Raw genomic sequence first — 25,110 nt, 5'->3', positions numbered from 1 at the left:
AAAATACAATTATAAGTTTTAACAGAATTCACAGCCTAGAACTTAATCAAATCTAAACCAGCATTATCAAAGAATACTTATTTCGCACTGACCTTCTGTAATCAGTTAATTTAAAAGTCTGTTCTGCTTGCATATTCATAAGCAATGACTGACTGTCTCTACAGAAAAATGAAACATGGCTCAACAATTTGAATTCAATAGGCATATCACGTTGAATTTAAATGTACACTCAATTCAGGAAGACTGTCCTAGATTTTTTTTGGTCTTCCTTTGAAAAAAATAAAACCCTGAAGATGTGTTTCTAGAAAACTAACAAGCTGTTGCCTTCAAGCCAAGCCATTTCTTATATTCTGGAGTTCTTATGAGAAAGTGGAGTGTACTGTGCCAGTAACATTACACACCAGGGCCAGAATCCTTTAATTTTTGCCAACTTCTCTAATACTAGCTTTGTTTTCCAAATTTTATTACAACATCGTTCAAGGCATGTACAATTACACTTCAATTATGTAAAGCAAAAAAAAAGAAAGTTGTAACTATATTGATTTTATCAGTTTGATGGTTGACAGAAGAATTATCAATACCAAAACTATTATTCTACTTGCAAACTTAAAAAAAAAAAAAAAAAGATTTTGCTTTCATACAACCAGCTTGGGATATCCAACCTTGTATTTTTGGTTTAAACTAACAACAATCTGAAAATCACTGAGATTAACTAGGATTTATTGTATTACACTTACCAATAGCAAGGTCTTTATTTTCTACAAAACAGATATATTATATATACACATATAAATACATAACCATATTTAGCCATATCACCCACCAAAGAAATGTGCCTCTCTAAATTAAAATGAATTCAAGATGAGATCCAGAAACTCGAGAGTCCGATGCTCCGGGCCCAAGTCTAAACTAAACAGACAAATTGAAAGAAACATACGCCTCAATATCTGTTTCAGCCTTTAAGATTTAAGCATCTTGTTATTCTGGTCCAAGCTTCTGGCCTATAGAACTGTATGACCAAAGAAAAGAAAGTGAGGTGAATGCACACAATAATTTTACATGAGTAGAATAGGACAGAGAATTATATAAGGTATCTAAGTCCCTTTCAGACTCATAAATATTAACAATTTTGGACAGAAAGAAGGAACAAAAAGAAAAGGCTAGCAAATAAATTCAGAAGACTAAACCAAGGAGAGAAAAAGGAATAATTTACCAACATAAAAAGACCTTGCAGGAAGAGGAGTGGGAAAGGCAGTAGGGAAAACATGTCTTCTGTCGTCTCTCTTGAATTCTTGGTCAACCCCACCTCTGCTTCCCAAGGAATCCACCAGCCTTCCCAGTACGATCCTCCTGGGGGATTTCTCATTTTAAACCACCCAGTATAACTACAGCAAATAAGAGGCAGAAAATCTGTGCCTGGTTTATGATAAACCTCTCTAGTCGGGTCAAGGAAACAAATTAAGATTCTCTGGGGGAACTGCATGGAGCTCAGGCACCAAAACCAGACTGAAATACACCCAAAATAAGGGTCTTCCAGGTCTGGCCCATACAGGAATGCTGTACTGGCATAGCTCCTTCTTACAAAAAAACAAACAAACAAACAAAAAAAAACACAAAAGGCTAAAATGCATACCATAAATGCCAACAATAATACCACCACCAGCAAAACGGTCCTGATGCTGGGAGAGTTCCTGAACAAAAGTACTCTTCTGATGGTATAAAACGTGTATAAGAAGGAAAGGGATAAACATGTTTTAGAATTCCCATTTGCTGTTGGAGAATCAACAGTAAATAGCACTGGATTATAAATAATCAAAACACATCTTGATGTATGAAGTCAAGAGATAAATGAAAAGTAAACACAAAAAAGTGAATAGAAAAGAATTTCAAAATAAGAAGAAAGCTTCAACGAAAATCCAGAACCCAGTCCTGCATTCCATTTCACTTAAACTCCCTGTGATCAATTTAAACCAGGGTAACTTAAGGCTTTTAGCGCAAGAGCGGTAGGTTAGTGGTCCAGGAACGGAATCCTCAGCTGACATCCCAAATACAACAAGCAGAAGGGATGGCAATGCTAAAGCAGTTCGAACTCACCCACACATTTCCCAGACAAATCAAAGAACTCTCCCAACCCCAGCTTTAAAGTCATATTCTGAAAACCATCATACTCCTTTGCCCTTATGTAGGGGCTTTCATACTAAGGTAACAAGCATCTGCACCTTTGCCAACAACACAACAGCCAGGCCTTTTAGAACAAAACTGTTCAAATGTCATTAGCTAATACAAGGGTTGGTTTTTTTTTTTTACTTCTGAGCATAGGAACAATTGATGCTGTCCAACAGCTGTCTCATGCACCTGATGGTGAATGAAGAACTGCTACAGAAGGGGAAGTTATTTAAAGGAATCACTTCACTACCTATTAAAAGCTAACTCAACAAGAAGGCAGTAACAACGATTACGATTTTGAGCACAGCCAGAGAAGCAATATAGCTTTCCTGACGGTCGTCATACGGCTGTATGATAAATACCACGGAGCCCAATAAATCCAAACGCAAGAACTTAAAATAAATATTGCTCTGTACAAGATACATAGCATGACAGCTAATACACTCAGGTAGCACAATTAGCTGAATCAACTGTACAACGAGTGAAATCTGTACCCACTATTAACAATTAGACGAGGGGAAACTATTTGCAATGCTAGCTACTGGGCTGAGAGCAGCAGTGGCCCATTTTCTGTAGTGCTGTGATGGCAACGCCCTCCTCCCACGTGAATGCAGCATACGTATTCCCACATACACTAGCCCATAAGGACACATTTGGGCTTCAGGAAACGTTAATGTCCTCTTGCCTCCCTCCCCACTAAGGCTAATGAAGCCTTTTCAATAGCAATGGGCGGGCAGAACCTTTCTGGGGTGACTAGCTGTAGACCTGATGTAGGATGCTAAAAAAACAAATCCTTAAACTAACTGCTAGCTTGCATCTACTACCCTGTCTCCTCTGCCAAACAGAATATACTTCAAAATCACTGGAAAAATGGGGTTAACATTTTGCATAAGCACTTCAGTTATTAACTGGCTCACATTAACAATCAACTAGGCTAACATAACAAACAATTCTTGTTACTCAAACTGGCGTCATTGTAATGAGCTCCAAATTAATCTCATCCGTACACAATCACTAATCTTGTTTTGTGCCAACTGAATTTCTAATCAGAACAGAGTGAATCATAGGTTGTTTTTAAAATACATTTCTAATACTTGTCATCCAAAATGAATAAACACTAGAGCAGGGAAGAACTTTTCTATTTACATTCTGAGAAGCTGATTTTATTTATGCATACTATACACGGAAGTATCAAGTGCATACTATAGCTGAGGATATTTTTAATAAAAATGAAAAGTAAAAGTTTATTTTTAATAATGCCTCAAGTGTGCATAGCATCACTAACCTAAATAATTTAGCTCTCACTGTAATTAAAACAGTATGACAAACTAAAATAAAAGGAAGTTGCCCCTCTAAAGTATAACACCGACCTCTACATCATTCTAGAAGATCAAAATACACAGAAACCATGCCTCTGACCAGCTGAGTAACTACTTCTGGAAGGCACACAACGAAGCACAGATTTTGCAGTGCTGAACTGAGACTTAGCCTGAGATTCACAGTGATTTTAATATCTGTTGGAGATACAGAAGCAAAGCAGAGTTTCAGCAGACATTTTGACTTCTGTAATTGTAATACCATTTCAACAGAAAAGTTGATTAGCTCTGCATATAGAGAAAAGAGTGCTCAATGTATTACCTCACTACTAGAACACAAACCCACCTATTTAGGTATTCTTTGAAAAAAACAACACAAAGTCCTCACGTAGAGCATCTACTTTTCAAAACGCCATACTTCTGGAATCTTGGTTTAGCTGCCTAGCAGCTGCTTAACTGAACATGTTAAATGCCTGTTATGGCATTTAGATGAAAACGTAACTTGAAGGTCTGCCTACGGGCATGGAAACCGCACGAGGGACTGATGTGATCTGCAGTACAGCCATTCACATTTCGGTAGGGAAGTCTCCTGACAGCATCTATGAGAGCTGCACAAGCTTGAAGAATCTAGAGTACCTGGTTTTCATTTCAAGTTGAACATAAGGCCTGACTCAAGCCGTGGAACAACATGTGATGACTTCTGCTTGACAAACAAGACATGCAGGCAGACGAGAGCAGTGCAGGAAGGCCCCATGTCAGAATTCCCACACATTCCGCTGCACGTACTCTTTCTTTACTTAGAGACTCCCTGGACTTGGTCCTCATTTAACACCATCTACGTGCTTTGTGAATTGTAGATTCCGTTTTGATTACCAGGAACTGGTGCATCAAAAGTACTTGTAGATTGCTCAAGATTAGGAGCGCAGAATTACAATCAATGTGCTAATCTATTTTTACTTATAGTTAGTAGAAAGGTATGTTAACACATTAAAAAATTCTGCTAATATCTTCAAATTCAATTACAATCATCTTCATTAAACAGCTCTGAGATACGTGGGAAAAGGGAAGTCATTAAAATACTGAGCACAATAAATGGGTTACTGTTAATGTAACATTCTGGAGAAAACAAGTCTGCAAACCATGTTGAACATTAAAAGGCAAATGCAAAAGCAAAAGATACACCATAGCTGCAAAGTGGAGATAACTTCTTCTGATAACATCAGGACAGACTGGAGCAGAATGACCAAGGACCTTATCAAAAAAGGTTACATTAACATAGTGAATACTATAGCAAGGCATAGTGACCAAAGAAATGCTGTTGGGTTGCCAATTTGTTTTGTTTTGTTTTTAATTTCAATATAGTCTAGTAAATATCTTATTATGCATCAATGAGTGAGTCTCCAAGCTGCTTTCAAACAAAAAGGGTGAGAAGTTTGTTCTGTACTTAAGCAGAAGAAAAGCAATGCTCCCAAAAGACAGACTTAATGAGCAACGTAAGAAAGAAAGAAAACTAAGGATGTTTTTATCCTTATGGGTCTGCCAATGGATCACTAGTACTAGTGGCTTCTCTTCACATGAGAAATACGGCACCATATCACACTTGGCAAGCTTCTCCATCTGAACAGTATTTCTGCAAGATGCCCCAAATTCTCTCTGAACATTTAGTATCTCTTTTGCTATTTGTTATCCATTAAAAAGTGCTCCTCTTTCCTTAACAACTGGAGAAACTGCTGCTACTATGAATACTTCTCAGAAGTTTTAACTTTGTGAAACAATAAAATTGGAAAAGGAAAAAAGAGTAGGACTGGTAAATTCAAGACTGTGAAAACAGTTCTAGAATTGTCATATGAAGTAAAACCTGTCCTAAAAATGAGCCTAATTAGACAGTTATTCAGCAGCACCAGACTCCTTCCCAAAGGAGTTTGCAAGCGTCACAGGAAATGGATCAGGGGAGCAAAGAAATATGACATTCACCTTTTAAAAACAAGAGTAAAGAAAAAAACACCTTGTGTGTCAAAAACACCTCAAAACAAACCTTTAGTAACAACTAGTAACTTCTGAGTGGGAGAAGCACGTTAGATGCATAACCAATGCTAGCTTCTTTAAACACGGCTTTACCAGTTTGGACTGGCAGTGAACAGCACATTTGAATAGTGAACAGTACATTTGGCTTCAGGCTGCGGTGTATTTTCTTCCATAGTAATATGATTGTGTAAAAATATTTTCTAATTAAGCTATTTTTTGACCCTCCCACCTTTTAAAAGTGCATTTCTTTGTCTTTTTACCAAACCCATACGAGCGGATAGCTCTGTCTCTGCCCCAGTGCTTCCAACAACATACATACTGGTTTTACCATTCCTCACGGGAAAACAGAATCGACATTACTGTACTACATTATGTTACTTTTTGTGCAACTAAATGCTTTTAAAAGACACAATTGGTGTTCAATCTTCTTTGCTAAAAGATCTTTTAAGATGGTCAAATATTAAATAGATATATTTTAAAAGAAACTGAAGTTTTTGTAAATGTAATCATCTTGATTAAAATACTTTAAAATAAAAAAACACATTTATGCATTCAACTTAAAATCACATTAGAAGTCAACTTGTTTATATTCACATGACAATGAGATAAAAGGTTTTTGTTTTATTTTTTTCTTTATTCTGCATTATTAGCAAATTCCTGTTGCTGAAGCTATTCTACATGTCTCTTTGCATGGTATAAAGTTCTCAAACAGTGAAGTACTTACATGCAAGGCAGAAGGATCTGGCAAAAATTCAGCATCTTCTCCAAAGATAAAATCCGGTGGCAGGTCAGGGTAGTGAGCATTGAAAATTATATCCCCTGAAAAGCAGTAAATGAAAACACTGTTTGCACCCTTATGTATGTGCTTATAAATAAAATATTGTATATGGGATACACATTTTATATAAAATTTGATAATGACATTTCAGGTACATATCCCTGCAATTTTTATAAAAAGATTACATGCAAGACAAGTATCAGATGTTTTGGGGGATGAAGTCAAATTCTTGAAGCACTGCTTCTTCCTCCTCTGCAAGCACTGTAACATGAAATAAATTATTGCTTCATATCTCAAATGGTAATTCAAAGGACTATTGATCACAGCCTCAAAACACTGAGTTAAAAAACTTTTCTTAAAAGTACCATATTTAGATTTTTTTGTTTTGTACATTGAGTAAAACTCAGATGTAAACTACTGAGATTAGCATTTTCAAAATACTGGAGCTTTTAAATTTTAGTAGCACTTACTCCCTCTTTTTGTCTCCATCCCCAGCTTTGAGGAAGAAAAACAAGCAGTTCAACAGAGGTCATTCCAATTATCCAAATTCTGGCCAAGAAAAATGCAGTATTGTGCATCTAACCCGAGAGGCTAAAATTAACTAAAAATAATAATAAAAAAAAAAACTTCATCACAGCCTGGCACCAAGTTCTCATCTTGCTGGTGTCACAAGATATACAATTAACTACCGATGTGATAGTTCAAAAAAATTCGGTTGAATTATTTCACTAGTAAACATACTTCAGAGTTTAGATAGGTCAAGAAAAGGTCACTTTCATGCGAGCTTTAAAAAAATACCACCCACGATTCAAGAAAAGCTATATCTAGCATCACTTCTCTACCTCTGAATCACTCTTTCCTCTTTAAGAAGACATGAATGAAAAACTCTGAGCTTTTGCATAAAGCAGACCGGTGAGGTATCACAAAGAGCAGGCATTAAAAGGAGGAAGTCAATACCTACTATGTGGTAACTTGTTCAAAATCTATATAGCAAGGTAAAATCACTCGTTGTGGTAAGGCTTATAAATGATTCTGTTCAGAGTAATTACAGCCACTTTTTTTTTCTTCTAACAAATATAAATACAGAAGTGGAGAAAAGCATTGAATTAACAAGTCTTACACAGCCACATTGTGTGCTCAGTAATGTCACCATCTCAAGACCCTCAATGTGACAGCTTTAATTGCCAATATTCTGTTAACATACAACTTGGCTCTACCTGGAAGCGAGGATGCTATAAAGATTAATTTGCAGAGGGTGAGGGCTCGTGACCAAGAAGCCAACAGTCAGTCTGGGGTAGGTATGCTCCACTGCATCATTCCGAAACCACAAACGCACTGATCATGCGACTCAGTAGAGCATGGCATGGGTTTCTCCTGTCTGCACTCCCACCTGCCTTTCACAAACATCAGGAGCACAGGCGAGTACGGGATGCATGAAAGAGTAGAGGTCTGCCAGTTAAAATACCCTATACAGTCAACATAAAATCACTCGTATTTAAAATAAGATCAAAATAGACACCAATCCTAGAGGAAACTACCTAAACTTGTAACAGGAAATACACCTATATTGAGAGAAAATAATTACTACGCTGCCTAAACTGTAAAACAACAATGAAGAATTCAGAAAAGTTAGTGGTCACTAGACTGGATTTTCCTACACCACCATAACTCAATCCTTTCATTGTATTTACTACAACTGGAAGAATCATGTAGAGCTCCTTACAACCACCCCATCAGTTTCCACGTACAGAGCAGACAATTCTTGAGGCTGTATGTTGAAGGAAACAGCACCTTAATACATTCTCCTTAACCCTCACAGACGAAGAGTTCAGTTACAAGTAACCCAGAATACAGCACAAAGAAAAAGCCTGGCCTGTGACTTAGGTAGCCCAATGTCACTCTGAAGGAAAGGACTGTATGTGTGCTTTCAACACGATGTTCTTATGTGATGCTATGTAACTCATTAAACATAAACTTTTGGTATTCAGTTGCTAGTTGAATGGTTTTCGTTCTCTGGATGTTTCCTTTAAGAGAGTTGAAGGAACCAAGTGCACATAGCTACAACTCAGCTCACCAGGAGCTGCACTCCAAGTACATGAATATTACAAAAAGCTGCTTAGAATAAGAAAAGGACCAAAATAACTGCCTATTTTTATGTAATACCTCCACATTCAATTAGTGAAAAAGTATTAAAGAACCTTCCATCATAGGGTGGCTCCGGGACTCTTCTCAGAGCACTGAGATTAGGCACACACTGCATTCACCTTTGCAAGCTCCAAAGGAACAGGTGAACCGCGAGGAAGCTATGGCAGCAGGCGCAGTGTGAAGGTTCGAGCAGGTACAAGCACTTCTTTCCGCCCTGTGCTCTCAGTTCTCCAGCAATAAGAAGTGAAGAGGACTCATAGAAGCTTCCAGAACACCACCGCATCCAGTGCTCAGGTATGACAGTCACTTAAAGCTGGCACTAACACTTTGATATGCCTGGTGGTGGATTTACACAATTTGGGGTTCAGGACAGCCGCACACTGCGGGCAGTGACTCCTGCTGTGGGAGCGGGTCCAACAGCTGGGGAGGGCACCCTCTGTGACCCCCTGAGGTGTGATGCATGGCCACACCGAGAACCAGCACCGAGGTCAGGCTCATCACGGTTGTAACTGGCCAAACGTGTCTACTACCTCTCTCCTATGCTCATGGCTGCTCTTGGCTACCTTCTTCTGTCACGCCCCCTCTTCCATTGAGAACTAGTGGCATATCACCCTGTATCAGCTGAGGAGTGACTACCTCTGCAGATATTTTCGTTTAAAAATTTTGGTGACCTATTGACATCAAAGAACTATTCAGTATAAATCCTATATCTGAGTTTTGCTCTTGTTAAATAAATAAATAATAATAATAAAAAAAGAATTAACTCTGCATTTATCAGCTTGCTTGGCTAGGCTATCATGCATAAATAAAAAAATGCATTTTTATAGTCAAAAGGTATTTAAGTAATCACAATGGCCAACTCAACAGTAAATATGATTTTACTTCACATAAATGTTCACACTAGTCTCTACAGTGAGACTGCAAAATGTAACGTGTTTAGTATTTTGAATCACCATCTCCCAGTTTGTCCTGGCCTAGTAGAAACATTTCTAAACAGCTACTTTATTTAATACTGACATGATATATGACATGTGGCTTACCATCTTCTAATAAAATTGTGCTGGGGTAAGAATGTAGCATTTTCAACCAATAAAGCCACTTGCAAAATGATTGTCCTCAGAGTTTGAGAATGGCTACCATTTTATTTTTGAAACTATAAATACCAAAAATCAAAATAGCCCCGCATTCTCTCCCCATCTTGTCTAAACAAAACAAATACCCCTTTCCTTGCATCTCCAGCTCTTGAGAACATACTTCCTCTGAAGTTTCAACTCTATTTGCTGTTATTCCCTTGACAGAAAGCAAACGTGTAGCATTTCAGGACATCAGTGACCACGTCCATTCCAGTTTAAGAACAATGCAGGCAAAACCTTCACACTCGGACCAGTTATCTCAGTTTTATAGACACACTAGCCAATGATTACTTCAATGAAATTATATTTCCAATTAAATAGTACTACAGAATTTAAAATTAATTCAATAAAGTTAAAGCCGTGAAGTTAAAGATAAATTAGAAGAAAAAGGGTGTTTTAGACATCTTTTTGCTTCTCACTATCCAAAATCCACTTCTCACTATCCCCTATTCTTCATATTCCCTCCTCAGGCAAATAGCATTAAATTTTGAAATATTTTACTTCACAGGATTTCAAAGGAAAAGTTAATGTGCTCCCAACAGACGAAAAGATAGAAATATTAATACTTAAATCTATCATTTTCTTTTAACACACACATGGAGTTCTTTTCTCATCTGTTCAGCCAAAATACATGTCTAACAAAGGGGTTAGAAACTCAGAAGTTTCTTAGATGCTTATAGCTGCTTTCCACTGGCCTATCCTATATGTAGTTTTTCCTCTCCTGATAACTTCACCTTTTCTTTTTTCTTTTTTTTTAAACTGTGCTGTAAATTTAGTAGTACAGAAAGATGTCATACTGCTAGTACCACAGCATTTACATCTCTGTTTACCTAACGAAGGCAAAAATTAGGAAGCAACACACCAGTTACTGACCTTGAAATCCACAGACTTTACTTTTGAAGGGAAACCTACATCCTTCAGAAATTCCTGGGGTCAGAAAAAGCTAAGTCAGCTCTAAATATGTAGAATGAATGCACCTCCACTGCAGCCTGGAATAAGACCAATTTGGATATAATTTGTATGTTGGATATCAATCCTTTTGGTTTTTAAAAAATGAAAAAAAAAATCCAAGTGTAATTCGATCACAAACTGCATTCGCAGGGAACAATGCTGAAGCAAGAGACCAGCCCTACGTGGAGAATCAGTTTTGGGAAAATAGAGAAACTGGCCTTGTTGAATATTAAGAAGACTGTAAGTAGAATGACATTATTCATGTATTCAGAATGCTAATCTATCTCCTTCAGTGGCCACACAGATTCTGCATAGAAACACTGATCCATCCCTTCTACAAACAAATTGTTACGTAAAGCAGCCCTTGGCAATTGTCTGTACAGGTAGAAAAGGAATCAGTTACTCACTGTGTTCTGTGACCAAGACAGTCAGCAGTATGAAAGGATTTAAATGAACCACTGGAGACCTGCTGACTTGTCACTGGATTTTACCCTAAAGGTTTTTGTTCTACAGGCTTTAAGTCAAATATAGTAATACGCTACCCATAAAACCAACTATTAATTTTTTGACAGAAAGACAAATAGCTCCTGAAATAACAATTCAACTTTAGCAAACACAGAACTACTACTGGAAGAAGAAATAGGAGCAACTCTATTTTTGCTGTGGTGTTGCTGCTGCCAAGCCATTCACTGTCAAGTAGAGTAAGATGATTATACCTCAGAAGCTCCTCTGAAAATGATCTGTTGAATAAGGAGTTCGGCCCACATGGGAGGGCAGCTACCCTCAAATGGCATCTGGGAATACTGCGGGACTCCTGATCATCTGGCCATAAAATACAACCCTACTACAGTAAACAATGCATACCTTAAATTTCTTACCGTTTTTCTTTTTTAAGCAAAAAGTCAGAACTATTCCGGAAGCTTAGAGACATCTGATAGCAAGGAACTGTAATGCTCTTAAGCTTAATTTCTTACTTTTTATGTGAATCAACATACCAGCTGAAGAAGGGCACAGGAATCAGCATTAAAGTCTCAACAGCATTTCTTAAAAGAAAAACAATTTTTAAAAAGTTTTTGTATATAAAAAACCACCTTTCTTCTCTGTACTGCTATTCCACCACATGCAAAGCTGCCAAGGAGCCTGGGTCAGCTGTCTAACTGTGTTGCTTATGGCCATTTGAGATACCTCAGGGCATCTGGGACATCTATGGCAGATATAACGTGTTTTTTTAATGAGATCAGTGCCCTGTGGGTCAGCAGCTGGAAAGGCCAGGCAAGATACTCTCAGGCACCTCAGACAGCATTAGACACCTCTAGTTAGGCAGCTGAATCAAGTCCCACTTCTTCAATCAAGACATTGTAAGAAAAAAGACACAGGAAGGACTTGTGGGATGGTTATTTAGTTCTTAGGGGGGTGGTGGGTGGCAAAGGGTTGTGGTTATTTTTTATTTCTTTAACTTCAACTGACAAATACAGCTATAAGGAGGGGGAAAAAAAGTTCAAGCCAGTGTACAGAGAGAGACATAGTGCTCTGTCATAAAGGGCTGAAGGTGGGCAAATCTGCAAAAATGAAGTAAATGAGCTGGATCCCAGGCTGAACAAGAAAGCAGCTTGTTCTACAAACAATCTGAGCTACTCGCATTTAGGTAGCTGGGCAACTGCCTTCCCCAAAACATTAGTACTAGAAGTGAAGAGGACAAAAGAGAGCAACAGATAATACAAGAAGAGATAAGACACTGGTAGAAATTAGAGACAGACATCACGGGAGTTGTTGGTAGAAGCAACATCGGAATTGTAACAGACACGGGGTAGCTGAAAAAAGGGAAGTGAAAATGAAGGACAAAAACACCTTGAAGCAAACAGAATGCAGAATCATCAGTAACTGGAGCCCAAACAGGAGCAGAAAAGAGAAGAGAGCAAAGGAGAAAGGCACTACTACAACACAAATATGGGGGCCTAGCCTAAGCCTCCCTAATTCCACACTTGTAGGTATATAATGTAAGGTCATTTCTTTTGGTGAAGAAATATACTATTTAAGACTTTTACCTGCAAAAAAAAAAGTTCGGCCCATTACGTGCTCAAGAGAAGTCCAAAACGCAAGGAGAAGTGTCAATAAGAGTAATAGTGCTAGACATGAAAGTGAATATTTAAAAGCAGAAAGTATTTAAAGCTTTGTAGTCTAAGAGGAAATAAATATAAAAAAAAAAGACTAGATTATCTCTTGATGTTTCCCATTAGTAACATTCATTTGACATTCATTAGCAGGTTCCCAAAGAAAGAATATTCATTACCCTTACCACATAAATTAAGACTCAACAATTCTTTAGAAAACACATTGCCAGGGAGAATCTTTGGTACCTCGGATGACCCAACAAAAAGACACTTACCATGCAAATAATGATATCACCTAAGTATAATCTAAGTATTTTGTAAGTATAAAAAAGTTCCTTCCGGTAAGAGCCTCAACTAAACCACAACCTGAGCTAATGACCTAATGCTGCACAGAGGGCTGACATACGCACTGCAGCAACCTGGTTATGCAAATCTTAACTCTTAAGATCACTTGCAAAATCATTTTTCCAAATGTTTGCTGGCACAATAAACAAGTGTTTAGCAAATAAAATTAGCAAAGCAGCTTTTAGAAGGGCAACAAGGTCAGGTACTCCTCTATATTTTTCATTTTCTGTTCTTCTTATTACTTCCTTAAAGCAGAAAGCCACAGGAAGACTAGATAAACTTACTGAGATACTGCCATCAAAGGAAGAAAACCAACTGAAATTCTACAAAGTGTACTATGGGGAATATTTTAGACCAGCTAGTAAGGCAGCAAGACAGTGATTTCTCATTCTAAGGATTGTTACTGAAATTTCTAAGAAGCTAAGAAAAAAAAATCAGGAGCAAAAAAGAAGAAACAAAAAGAAAAGCTAAGCTTCAAATGAGACAAAAGAAACATTCTTCAGGATGAAGGAAACCTAACAAAGTGGTAGCAGCAGAACCCTGAGCTGCAGTCTACTCACAAGAACAGTGAAAATCAGACAGAAGACGAAAATACTATAGTTCAAGAGGCCACAGAAAACAGTAGCATCACAAGGGCAACACATTGTTTAATCACCGTTAAATTCCAGATGACAGCACTCAAGGACAGAGAGAGAGGGAGACATCAGTGCCTGAAAAAGAAAATGTGAAGAACACAAGGGAGGGGGGAAGCAGGGGGAAAGGGTCAGGTTCACTTAGCAGCAAGAAGCAGCAAAATCTTGAGTGCAAAATTAAAACCAAAAGCAAGAGATTCCAGGGTTCATTGGAACAAAATTGCAGTGACCAAGCAACTAATTCTTAATGATGCATTTTAATTACAAATATTATTCAATAAAGACTATGAGAGCTTATAATCCAGCAGAAATTCTCAGGATAAGCAACGACATCTGCCTTGATTTTTCAGCAAGGAAGACTACTATGTCTAAGAAGTACGGAATGCTTCACCTCAAAATATGCAAATACTTCTCCAGAAATAATACCAAACTTTACTCAGCAGATATTCAGTATGCAATAAAGGACATACTGGAATACACCACTTACTCTAAGTTTTGTCCCTGGAACACAGATTCAACCTTACTACACCTTACACTGATTATAGAGTATCATGGACACTTGGTCTTCTTAGAATTTAAACTCTTACTAAGAACTTTAAAAATAATCAGATATAAAGAAAAGCAACGAGTTGAATGCAGCAGCACTGAGTCCTGGATGGCTTCATTAAAATACTAACATTGCTGTCTGAAATCTACCAAGAAGCAGCTCAATTTTTCAACCATCCTGGCCATAAAAACACAAAATTTACACTCAGTTTTCTTCAGTAAGGTATCTCTGAAAACATAATTTGAAATCTTTTGAAGTATGATGGAAGACTAATTTAATAACCTAATTTATCTCCAACACTGACATAACATTTTCTCAAGCATAAAACTGTGGATAACCCCAAGCTCTTATTCCTCACTGGAGTTAAGTAACTGGTAATAACATTCCAGAAACTCAGAATAAATGCAAAAGTGAAGTGAACACGATATCTGAAAAAAATGACTATTTAGTTAACTGGTGCTCTATCATAGAGTCAGGAGTTCAACTCAATTACCCTCATGGGTCCCTTCCAACTCAGGATATTTTAGGATTCCATGGATCTCAAGAAATTACATTAATTGCCAGCAAGGCACCCTAAGCCACTGGATATTTGATGTTACTAAAGCTCAAAAAAACAATTATTTTATACTACAGGTAGTCAGCCACTGCATTGCCCGCACGTACACTTTCTCCTTTTTCAAAAAAACCTGAACTGCCTGGTCCTTTGGAAAACAGGCCTGTGACTATGCAATTATACTTCCCTAAAGTAGCGTACCAACAGTTTTCAGCATGCTGGGATTAATACTTGGGTACTTGTACAGTGGCAGCGGTTATGATTGATGATATGCAAAGATCTGATCTGTTGCAAAGAGGATGCAAGAGAAACCACAAAGGAACTACACATTTCAGCCTGCATTTGGTACCACATAATGAAGGCCATACACTGAAGCTTCTGAACATTTTCAGCCAATCTTTTTATTCTAGCAGATTTCGCAACCTTCCTTTGCAGAAATATTCTGCCCTTAAAAGATAACGTATCTAGCAACAGCCTACAACAAAGTATCTACAAATCTTTGGTTACACACCATAGCAGTCTTCCCCTACCATCACTAGAGATCTGAACACATAATTCTTCAAGCTTTCTTGAACCTGCTGGCATCACTTTACTCCACATGCTATGAGACTGAACGACACACAGCATTTTCAAACATGTAAGGCTGAAATGAGGAGAATCATTCTCCATTGAATTCATTGCTACTATTAGGTACCTGTGAAAGACAGACACTTGTTTAGGCCTCTTTCTACATTCAGTTGGCCATAATGTTGAAATATGTAGCATGATAAAATTGTGCCTTTTATTTTTTTGGGAAGGTGAAGACCACTAGCATGACAGTTGTTTTATTTAATTGCTTATGAGATGTTCAAAATACAAGAACTGTGAGAAAAGAGGATTTCTAAATACTGAAGTTTAATGTATAGTCCATAATCATATTTCCAAATACTGTAACTGCAATATAGTCATTAGGTGTATTGGTATTGTCTGTATGCCCATGTCCTTGCCTGTGTGCATTTTAATCTACTAATTCTCTCTTAGGAATTAAGAACATTTCTAGCCACTACTTAAAAGCAAGTAGAGACTTGAAGCTCTCAGAATATAATAACAGGTCCCTGTAAAATGATAAATTAGAGGGTTACTACAGTCTCATAGAAAATGCGGTAGCATTCTCTATAGCAACGTCATGCAATAAAGCTTCTTCACTGCATCTTGACTGTAGCCATGAAACAAGTCTCAAGTAGAATCAACTACACATTGTAGTACACACCAAGATTGAACAGATTCAGTCTGCCATTCAAATTATTTGTAAGTTTAAAATAGGGACAAAAATTCCACTTGCTACAGTAGTAGCTTCAAATAATATGGCCTTTACTTACTGAAATAGGGTCATCCCCCATGTTTCATACCCCACCCCCCTTTTTTTTTGTAATAATTGCTAGCTAGGGCTTAATATACCATTTTTCTCTTTTGGAAAAGAATTAGATCTCTTGAGCCATAACTTTGTACTTTTAGAATAGAAAAAATATTCATAGTAGACTGATAAAGGAACCTAGCTCATCTATCTCACAAACATATGCACAAATTTCCAGACCAACTTCTGAGAAGAACAACTTTACTTATAGGTGCCAATTGGAAGCTTTTAACGTACTTGTAACGATAAGAAGTTTAACTGCATCGATTTCCATTCATAAAGCAGAAGGGTTTCTAGTGCACTATGTAATGAGAAGAAAAACTACTACAGAAGGAATACAACACTCTTAATATTTAAAATGTCTTAGAGAGACATAGCATGTGTATGATGCAGTCTAAATGGATTTTATCTAAGCAGTAAGAGTTTTAAATGTTTAATATTTCTGTTTACATTAAGTACTTACTCCTCCAGATAGCAGCTTTTCACAGAATTGCAGGATACTTGAGGGTGGCAGATGTGATAAATTAGACACCTCTGGAGGCTGTATAGTTCAATCCCCTCTGCTCAGACATAGATCTACTACAGCAGGTTGGTAAGGGTCACGTCCAGTTGAGTTGCAAGTACCTCCAAGGACGGAGACATACAACCTACATGAGCTCTCAGCTCCGCTTCTGCTGTTGGGCCACACTGACAAGTAAGTTTTTCCCTAATATTCGGATGGGACCTTCTGTATTTCAGTTTGTGACCATTTCCCCTGGTCCTTTCAGTGGCCACCACTGAAAAGAGTCTGGTTCTGCCTTCCTTATTTCCTCCTCCCCACCCCACCCCCCCAATCAGGTATTTATACCCATTGCTAGTATCTGCCCTAGGCCTTCTCTTCTGGAGACAAAGCAGCTCCAGCTTTCTTGGACTCTCCTGGTACAACAGATGCAGCAGTCCCTCTATCATCTTCACGGTCTTTTGCTGGACTCACTCCAATATGCCCATGTCTTTCTGATACTGAAGGGACCAAAACTGGACACAGTACTCCAGATGTGGTTTCACCAGTGCTGTCCTAAATCTAAAGATACCAAGCTTCACATTTTACTTTATCTGAAATTCTTCATCCTCTCTCATATTTCAGTTGTTAGACACAAACAGCACAACTTTACCATTTTCCATATGCAGATTATCAACAACTCGGGCTTTTAGAATATAATTTTCTATCTTCTAAAACAACAAAAACCCCAAAACACATAAAGCAAATATTATTCTAATCATTTGAACCCAAACACAGACTAACTGAAGATTGAGCAAATAATCCAGCACAAGCAGGACCTCCAAGAGGAAGCCAGATTTAAACACAACACTAAATCAAAAAAGTGAGTGACATCTCTCTAATCTGGTAAAACATAGCTGTTACTATTTAGACATACCTAATAAAACACCAGACTGTCTTTTGCTGTATCTTACTAGAGAATTCTTCTTATAAGAGAAAGAAAGAAACAACAGCAAACATATACAAGTGAGACTAAAAATGGTCATCATATTGTCTTAGTCATAACATTTATTAGAAAAATTGGGGAGGAGCTTGTGACTTCTGACTTTTGGGATTCATGTTTTCAACTTTGTCACTATATTAAGGAAGGCTGTAAACTTATCTTAAAAAGGTATTCTTACAGTTGATTTTTTTTAAAGCTTCATCTCTAAGAAAACAAAATGTATTTCAAAACTCATAAAATTATTTACAGACACAGTAAAACTCGACAGAAGACATTGCTGAAAGAACGTCCAAGATGCAATTACGGTAGTTTTAAACTTACATTTGAGTGTTTCTCCAGCATAAGGGATATGCAGCTTAAACCGATCACAGCTAGGTCCAGGAGTCAAGGATGTACAGCTAAAATGAAGATAAGAAAAGAATGTTTTAAGTTGTTTTTAAGTTGTTACAGATGGCAGCAGATGCTAACGTTACTCTGCAGCAAACAAACGACGGACAAAGTAACGATTTTGTGAAGACTAAAAATACTCATCCTTACAATTTGGGGAAAAAGAAAAGGTAGGAAGGATGCAGAAGGCCCATTCACTCCTGAACAGCAGTTCTCGCAACATCATGAGAAAATTTAGGATCTGTGCCAACAGTTCTCTTTCCCATTTTAACACAAAACATACACATAAAAATGCCCTGTTTTGAGGATGTTATTAGAATATCCACTAAGCAAAGCCATCAAAGTTCTCTATGATGTATACCATTTTGCAAATGACAATTCTTTACATATACCATAATAACATGGTTGCACGCTCTCTGTCCTGCCATCCTGACACCTGAGATTAATCTTACTTTTAATACATCAACAATTCAGTCATTTTCACCTATTTTAACCTTTAGTTTCTCCCTTCTGCAAAGTCTCACAGGAAGCCTCCAGGTAAGCAAGTTGCAGAATCTGCTTGGCTCCGACAACCAGGCACAGAGGTTTGTGATCTGTGACCAGCTGACAACTCCTGCGTACCTGAATACTGCAATGACAGTTGGGTCCCACGGTGACGTGCGAGCATTTTACCAGCAGAAGAGTGACTGAAACTGTTTAGGGTCTAGGCTAGAGATGACTATTTCATACCTTATAAGTCATATACCAAAACCAAAAATCTCAGCTATACTGAGAAAAATGACGACATGAATTGTTTCACCGGCAGGAATGGCAATGGTCCCTGGAGCTCTCACCACTGGAGGCCACTGGGCACAGGACAGGTTCCCGTAGCATAACTGCTGGAAGCCCTTAGCAGTCCATTCCTTTCCATACCCAGGCATCCTGATTATCCAGCAGTCTTCTTGCCAGTCTAATAACATTGAGAATTGTTTGTAGCCCCAGCACAAGAGCTACACTTGTTGCAAGCCACATAAAGCTCACAATGAAAGAGAGGCTGACTAGACAAAATAAACAGTGAAAAGAAGTTAGACAAAGGTAAAATAACTTCCCAAAGCTCAAGTATCAGATCACTGGCAGAGCTGTAATACAAACCACTGACAACATCATGAAACAAACAATGTGTTTACTGGGCCACACACACAGCCAAAGCAAAAAGAAACGAGTATGCCAGAAAGCACAGAAAAAAATCAGATCCTACACTGCAGACACAACACAGTAACTCCTGCAGCTGTACCTGCCTTACTGCAGAAGCAGCAGGAGGACAAACAAGGTATTGCTTGTTTGCACTAATACATTCGACGTGCCATTTCCATCAGACACTGCCAGTACAGTCTCTTCTCTCTTCCAGCTTCCTAGGGAAACTATGTGCAGTGCCTTCAGATTGTTTGCATTCAGTAAGCTACACTGACAATTTAATCAAATTTGTGCCCTCACATAGCTTCATCAAAGAGGAAGCCATAGAACTACAGATAATTAATTTCACTTACGTTTCCATAAAACTAGACAGAAAATCAGCAATTCACTTGTGTGCACCTAGAATCTAACACAGGTACAATTCACAGCCTGGATTGGTTCAGCAAGAATACACTGTGCTATCTCAGTATCACAGACATGAGATAACTGTCCTTGCAAAGGGAAGCAACAGATGTCCTATCTTCACCCTAGGAAGGTTTTTGCAATGTCTTGTGAGAGCACTGTGCAAAACAATCTACAGAAACATGATTCAGATACAACTACTATCAGATGTGTACAGAGCTTGCTGAAAGGCAAGTTTCATGAGAGATTAGTTCTCATCTTGCTTCATGCAAAGCGCACTGAGGGGGGGGGTGTCTTCTGGCAGAACACTATTCAGAACGTCATTGAAAAGCTCTGACAATAGAAAAGAGATGTTTTTTAAACCTGCAAATGATGCCAATGTGAAAGGGAACGCAGCATGCTGGATGCAGCACCAGAACTGAAAAATATTTTGATTTAATGTGCTACACTAATACTTTTTGAATTACATCTAAATATGGCTTAGCCAGAACAAAAAGTATCATTGCCCTCACTGGGAGTAAAATTAGCTTCTGTTTAAGAACATGCAAGATTGGAGACCCAACACAATAGAAGTAAGGGAACAACATTTTTTCAAAGATGCGTTTTATTAGTAGGTGAGAGCAGCAATAAAGGAATGCCCACTGTTCGAGTGTTTTAATGGCTGTGGATGAATTTAACAGCATAAATATGAGAGTTATTATCTACTTTCAAGTCATTCCTAAGGCTCACATCACATAAGGCCAATTCTAGGAAGCATACAAAAAAAAACTCATTTACAAGTTCCAAACTGTATCTGCAACATCAGTTAATATTTAATGGCAGCTTGTTTCAAAGTATCACAGGTCACAGTTATTTTTTCCACAGTAACATTATTACTAGCTTTTCAACAGAAAAAAAAAATCTGATCCTACAATACCCTACGATCTTTCCGCACAATGGGCCATTTGGAAATACTTAAGGAAAGTACAATATTCTTTAACATTAAAATAAAATAAAGCTTGATTTAATGGTAAATGTCCCTAAAAGGAATACTAAGTATTTTTCCTAGATTATTATAATCCACTAGAGATGTTTTAAATTTTACAGGTCTAGAAGTGATGAAAAATGACAGTATTCAGGTGTTGTTTTTTGTTTTGTTTTGTTTTTTTATTTGCTGTTAGTGGTGATGTGTTTTTTTGTTGTTGCTGGTAGGTTTTTTTGACAAATTACACTCTCGGATTAGGCTGCGAAAGAGACTTCAAAAACTGCAATAGTCTGAGCAACCAAGCATAAAATCTTACATGCGTCCATTTGGAAAGAGGCAGCTACTTTTTAGTATAAACAGTAAAAGAACAAAACTCTTCAGGCAAATCACAATTTTGGTACAACTAGCAGCCTGTCTGTGGCCATATTTTTACCGAAAGTCAGAAATAACGCCATGGATATGGGCATCTCCTCTTGCCTTATTTTCCTGAATGCACGGAACCTCACATAATTACCTGACCCAGAAGCTCGGCCTCTATCCTCTCCAAAACGTAATATTTCACTTTTGATGATCCTTTTACTTAGCATGGCCCCCACAAAAGTGACACTGAAGAAGAATGATACAATAAGGTCTTTTAAAGACTTTTTTGTTGTCCCATCTTCACAGGAAATTGATAGAACAACAATATCTGGTGTTGAAAATGAATTTCAGAAGCTGACTTCATCTCATGATGAATAGACATGCTACCTATTCATGGAAAACATTACATTGATTTGCATACCTTCATCGAAGTACTTAATGTTTTACATAGGAAAGCCTTGAAGCAGAGCAGTAATTAATGTTCTGATGCTCAGAGCAGTGATATGAATGTCTTCTTCCCAGAGTATTTCAAAAGCATCTAGAAAGGCAGTTCTAGTTGAGCTTAACAACAAGGTTCTCTTACACCAATATATCACTAATTGACTATTTATAATTTCTGTTTTGTTAAATATAAAAAAAGGTTATTCCCTGTCTTTCTGGGCTACTTTAATGTTTTACAAGACTGAAGCCACAATAAAGAAGACTCTGGTATCCCCAGATTTCAGTAAGACTCTCCTATCAACTAGTCATCTACAATAGTCATCTAGTCTAGTCATCTACCTGAAAGCGTTCTCAAGTTGAGCAGTTTTATAGTACCTGGGCCCTAGTAAAACCTTATCCAAAAATAAGTTCTACACCACATCACAACTAAACAAAAGCTCAACTACTTACCACCTTAATCCTTAAAGTCTGGAGATGACTGGTTATTCTATAAAAAAAAAATATATAAAAAAACCACTTCTTTATATCCTTAAATATTATATTCCAGTCTGAAGCTCACTTTTAAAATCAATCCTAAAACTCTGCTGCTTAGAATCATGTAATCCACAGCAAGTGTTCAGAATCATCAACAGAAGTACAACAGCTCTATCAAAGAAACATACAAATCTTTTTTTTTAAACTGGTGATAAAAGTGTATGAGTCAATATTCATGCCAGATTTATTTGATGACTATCAAACTTCTTGATTAGAAAGGTATGTGATGTGTTTAGTGATTCAAGTCTTTGTTTTCCAATCATACAGAAGCTTTTATGCCACTACCACCTGCAGATAAATCATCAATAAATTTCACTGTGCAACAGCAAAGAAAATTAGACTAAGAATCTGAGCCACTATGATTTCAGGAACTTGATATTGAGGCTGCCTAACCTGAATAGCCAGAGATGCAAAATCTCCTTTAATCTCACGATGCTTAGGTTGTTACAGCTGCTGTCCCTGAGGAACAGTATTTGTTTAGATAAAGGACAACATTCATTGTTCACTGGGCTATTGATTTAAAAGCCATATTTTAGTGGCAAACACTGCTAAAACACACACAAATAATGAGCAACATGACAAAGGAAGTTGTGACCACTGGCTGTACTCCTAACCATTCCCAGCTCCAACATACCTAATACAAGTTTCAAATAGCTCCTGTATATGCCATAGAAAGACAAAAGACACTGTTAGGGGAAAAGGAGGTCAAGTCCCTTCCATGATGCAAGAGGCCGAAGAAAATGAGCTTTGTGTCAGCAACAAGGAGACACAACTCAGCCGGGGTTCAGAGGCTGAAGGTTTTTGTCAGTAAGAGTCAAACAGCTCAGAGGCAAAGACAGGCAAACCCCACTCCTTGTTACTAACAAGACCCTTTCTGGCTGCGGTTATCAAGAAGCAACCACCTTCAGTAGCCAGCCAGTAGCCTGAGCAGAAACCACAGCACCCTGGCACACAAGCTAGCTGCCACGGATAGAAATTTTCTGAGCAATGAAGTGTGAGTGTCCCTGATAACAGGTGAACTGCCATGGTTTATAATAGCAGCAAAGGAACTCTGGAGCTCGACCATGTGTGTCCCCCTAGCAAAGGCAGAAAGAAGAAAGTGTTGGTTGTTTTCATATTTCTTTTTTTTTTTTCCACAGGCAGCAAAGTCAGAAGTCCACCAAAAGCTCATATTCCAGCATTTGCCAAGAAAAAAAAAAATCAATGTTAAGATTCTGTGGAACAGCCTTCGTAGAAGCCTTTAGATTCTTTCTTCCCATCTCTGTAGATGGGGATCTGCTCCAGTGTTCCTTCCTTGAAGACATAATACTTCATCCCATTTAATTAAGAACTAATTGCAACAGATGGGTAAGTCATCAACAGAACCATTAAGAATAATTACAAGTGGGAAGGAGAGTGAAAGGAAGGCCAGCAGCAGGTGACAGTTTTAGTTTTATTTTTTTAAAGGGATCAGAAAACAGAAAATTGGTGGAAATCACAACTTAGAAAGCTGACTTGAATGGTAAAAATCTCTATCGTAGTCCAACTCCCTATCACACACAAGGCACAAACCTTTACAGAGTCCTGCAGATACACAAGAGTAGCACCGAGCAGCTGCTGCTGAAAAAGAACAGACCTAACAAAAATTCTATCAATTGGGCAAAATTTGAAATGGGAGAGATATTCTAATCAACTAACGCTCAGCTTCAGTTCCCCTTTTTTGTACAGGCATACATATTATATAACATGATAGAAAGAGACTTCCATTTAAATGATAAAACTGTACACCACCGCTTCTGAGAAATATAAAGACCCAGCCACATTTAGAGTGATTGCTACTTACATGTATACTTTCTTTAAAATATGGAAATCACAAACCTGAATCAAATTTTTAGGAGTTAGAGACACTGTTTTCGTAAGACTCATTTGTACCCTAGCTGGTTTGCTCAAACGTAGTATAAAAATTAAGCTATACAAGAGGTCTACTCTTGGTATTGCAAAATGATGATGATGATGTTGATTTTCAGTCCTGTTAGCATGGGTGATACTCCGTAATTGCAATAGCATTTCAATTCATATTTGGGAAACTCCAACGTGTCACCAGATACGCCAAACATATTCCCAACAAGACCTTCACCCGCTGTAAGTGCTAATTTTCCTATATATACATATTCATGTTTTCTTGTATGCATTGAATCTTAATTGGGACCTTTAGAAAGGAGTGGGATACTAGGCAGAACATATAGCCTAGGAAAACCACCCCTCACCTTCCCACTGCACCCATGGGCATATTCACCTTTTATAAAGAGTAAAGTTCAAAGAACTATTTAAAATTAATTCAGCTGCCAGCAACCTGTTTTCACTAAAAACAATACACAAAGGCATCTAATGACTACTGTCATTAATAAAACAAATTATAGCAGCTGTATCTCAGCAGTAGATGCAGATTTGCTTAATGTGAATGGGGTCTTTGCCAAAACAGATGTTGCAGGCAGGGAAAGCTTTGGGCCTGTTTCTAGAACTTCAAAACTTTCACATCTGCCACGATCTTGCAGTAGCTGCCCTGCAGTCTCCCAAAGTACGGCTGCCTCTGCCAGAAGCAGACATTCAGCCCAGCCTCTACAGGGAAACTGCAAAGGGGGGAGATGAGCAAGCGCACCTATATACATTTTGAAATCACCTCAGAGAATTTCTACATTAAGTGAAAGCATGCACAAAGCCCAAGACTGTGATTTGGTTAGTACCACAAGTTCCTGTTCATTTTGCCTAGGAAGGCTGCTTTTAGAACATTTTTTCCAGTCACAGTACAGGTTGGAAATGGCCACCACAAAAAAGAATAAGGAAGACCGAGTTGCTAACCAGCACCAAATCTAATATACTTGCAAGTCTACTTGCAAGAAAAGCTCTGAAGAGCAAACTATCTCAAAAGTCTGCATACGTAAAATCCCTAAAGTTTAGGGTTGGAGCTCTCTATTGTTGGGAGCCAATTATGATACAAATTGAGAAAAATAATTAACAAGCGACAAAGGAAAGCCACCAACAAAACATGCTTTAGAAACATCTATTACAATCAAACTCATTATTTTTGTAAGCAGGATCTTTTCTTTTATACTCTGGTAATTGACTGCAACTTCCCTTAAAAACTACACACAGTGCCATACTCCCCAAAAGAACGGTAAAAACCAGAAAATGGAAAATGTAATGAACAAGCAACTGAAAAACTAACAGGAACTATTATTGAATTGCATATTGAATTGCAATGGGATAACACTTGTAATACATACTCCAGTGGAG

At 37.8% G+C, this 25,110-nt stretch overlaps 1 protein-coding gene across 4 annotated transcripts in view; it reads right to left on the bottom strand.

Annotated features, from left to right (window-relative positions):
* The window catches only part of BABAM2 (BRISC and BRCA1 A complex member 2), a 168,462-nt gene that overhangs the window by 130,825 nt on the left and 12,527 nt on the right, over positions 1-25,110 (bottom strand). For all 4 annotated transcript variants that reach the window (XM_083832075.1, XM_083832076.1, XM_083832077.1 and 1 more), the window contains exons 3-4: positions 17,898-17,974; positions 6,232-6,326 (exon numbers count right to left, since the gene is read on the bottom strand). In XM_083832075.1, coding sequence (XP_083688201.1) covers positions 6,232-6,326; positions 17,898-17,974 — 172 coding nt within the window. The remainder of the gene's footprint in view (positions 1-6,231; positions 6,327-17,897; positions 17,975-25,110) is intronic.

Source organism: Anser anser (assembly GCF_964211835.1).
Source record: "Anser anser genome assembly, chromosome: 3".
In the NCBI taxonomy this organism is placed as follows: domain Eukaryota; kingdom Metazoa; phylum Chordata; class Aves; order Anseriformes; family Anatidae; genus Anser; species Anser anser.
Note: the sequence above shows the minus strand (reverse complement) of the source record. Positions and strands in the feature narration are given on the sequence as shown.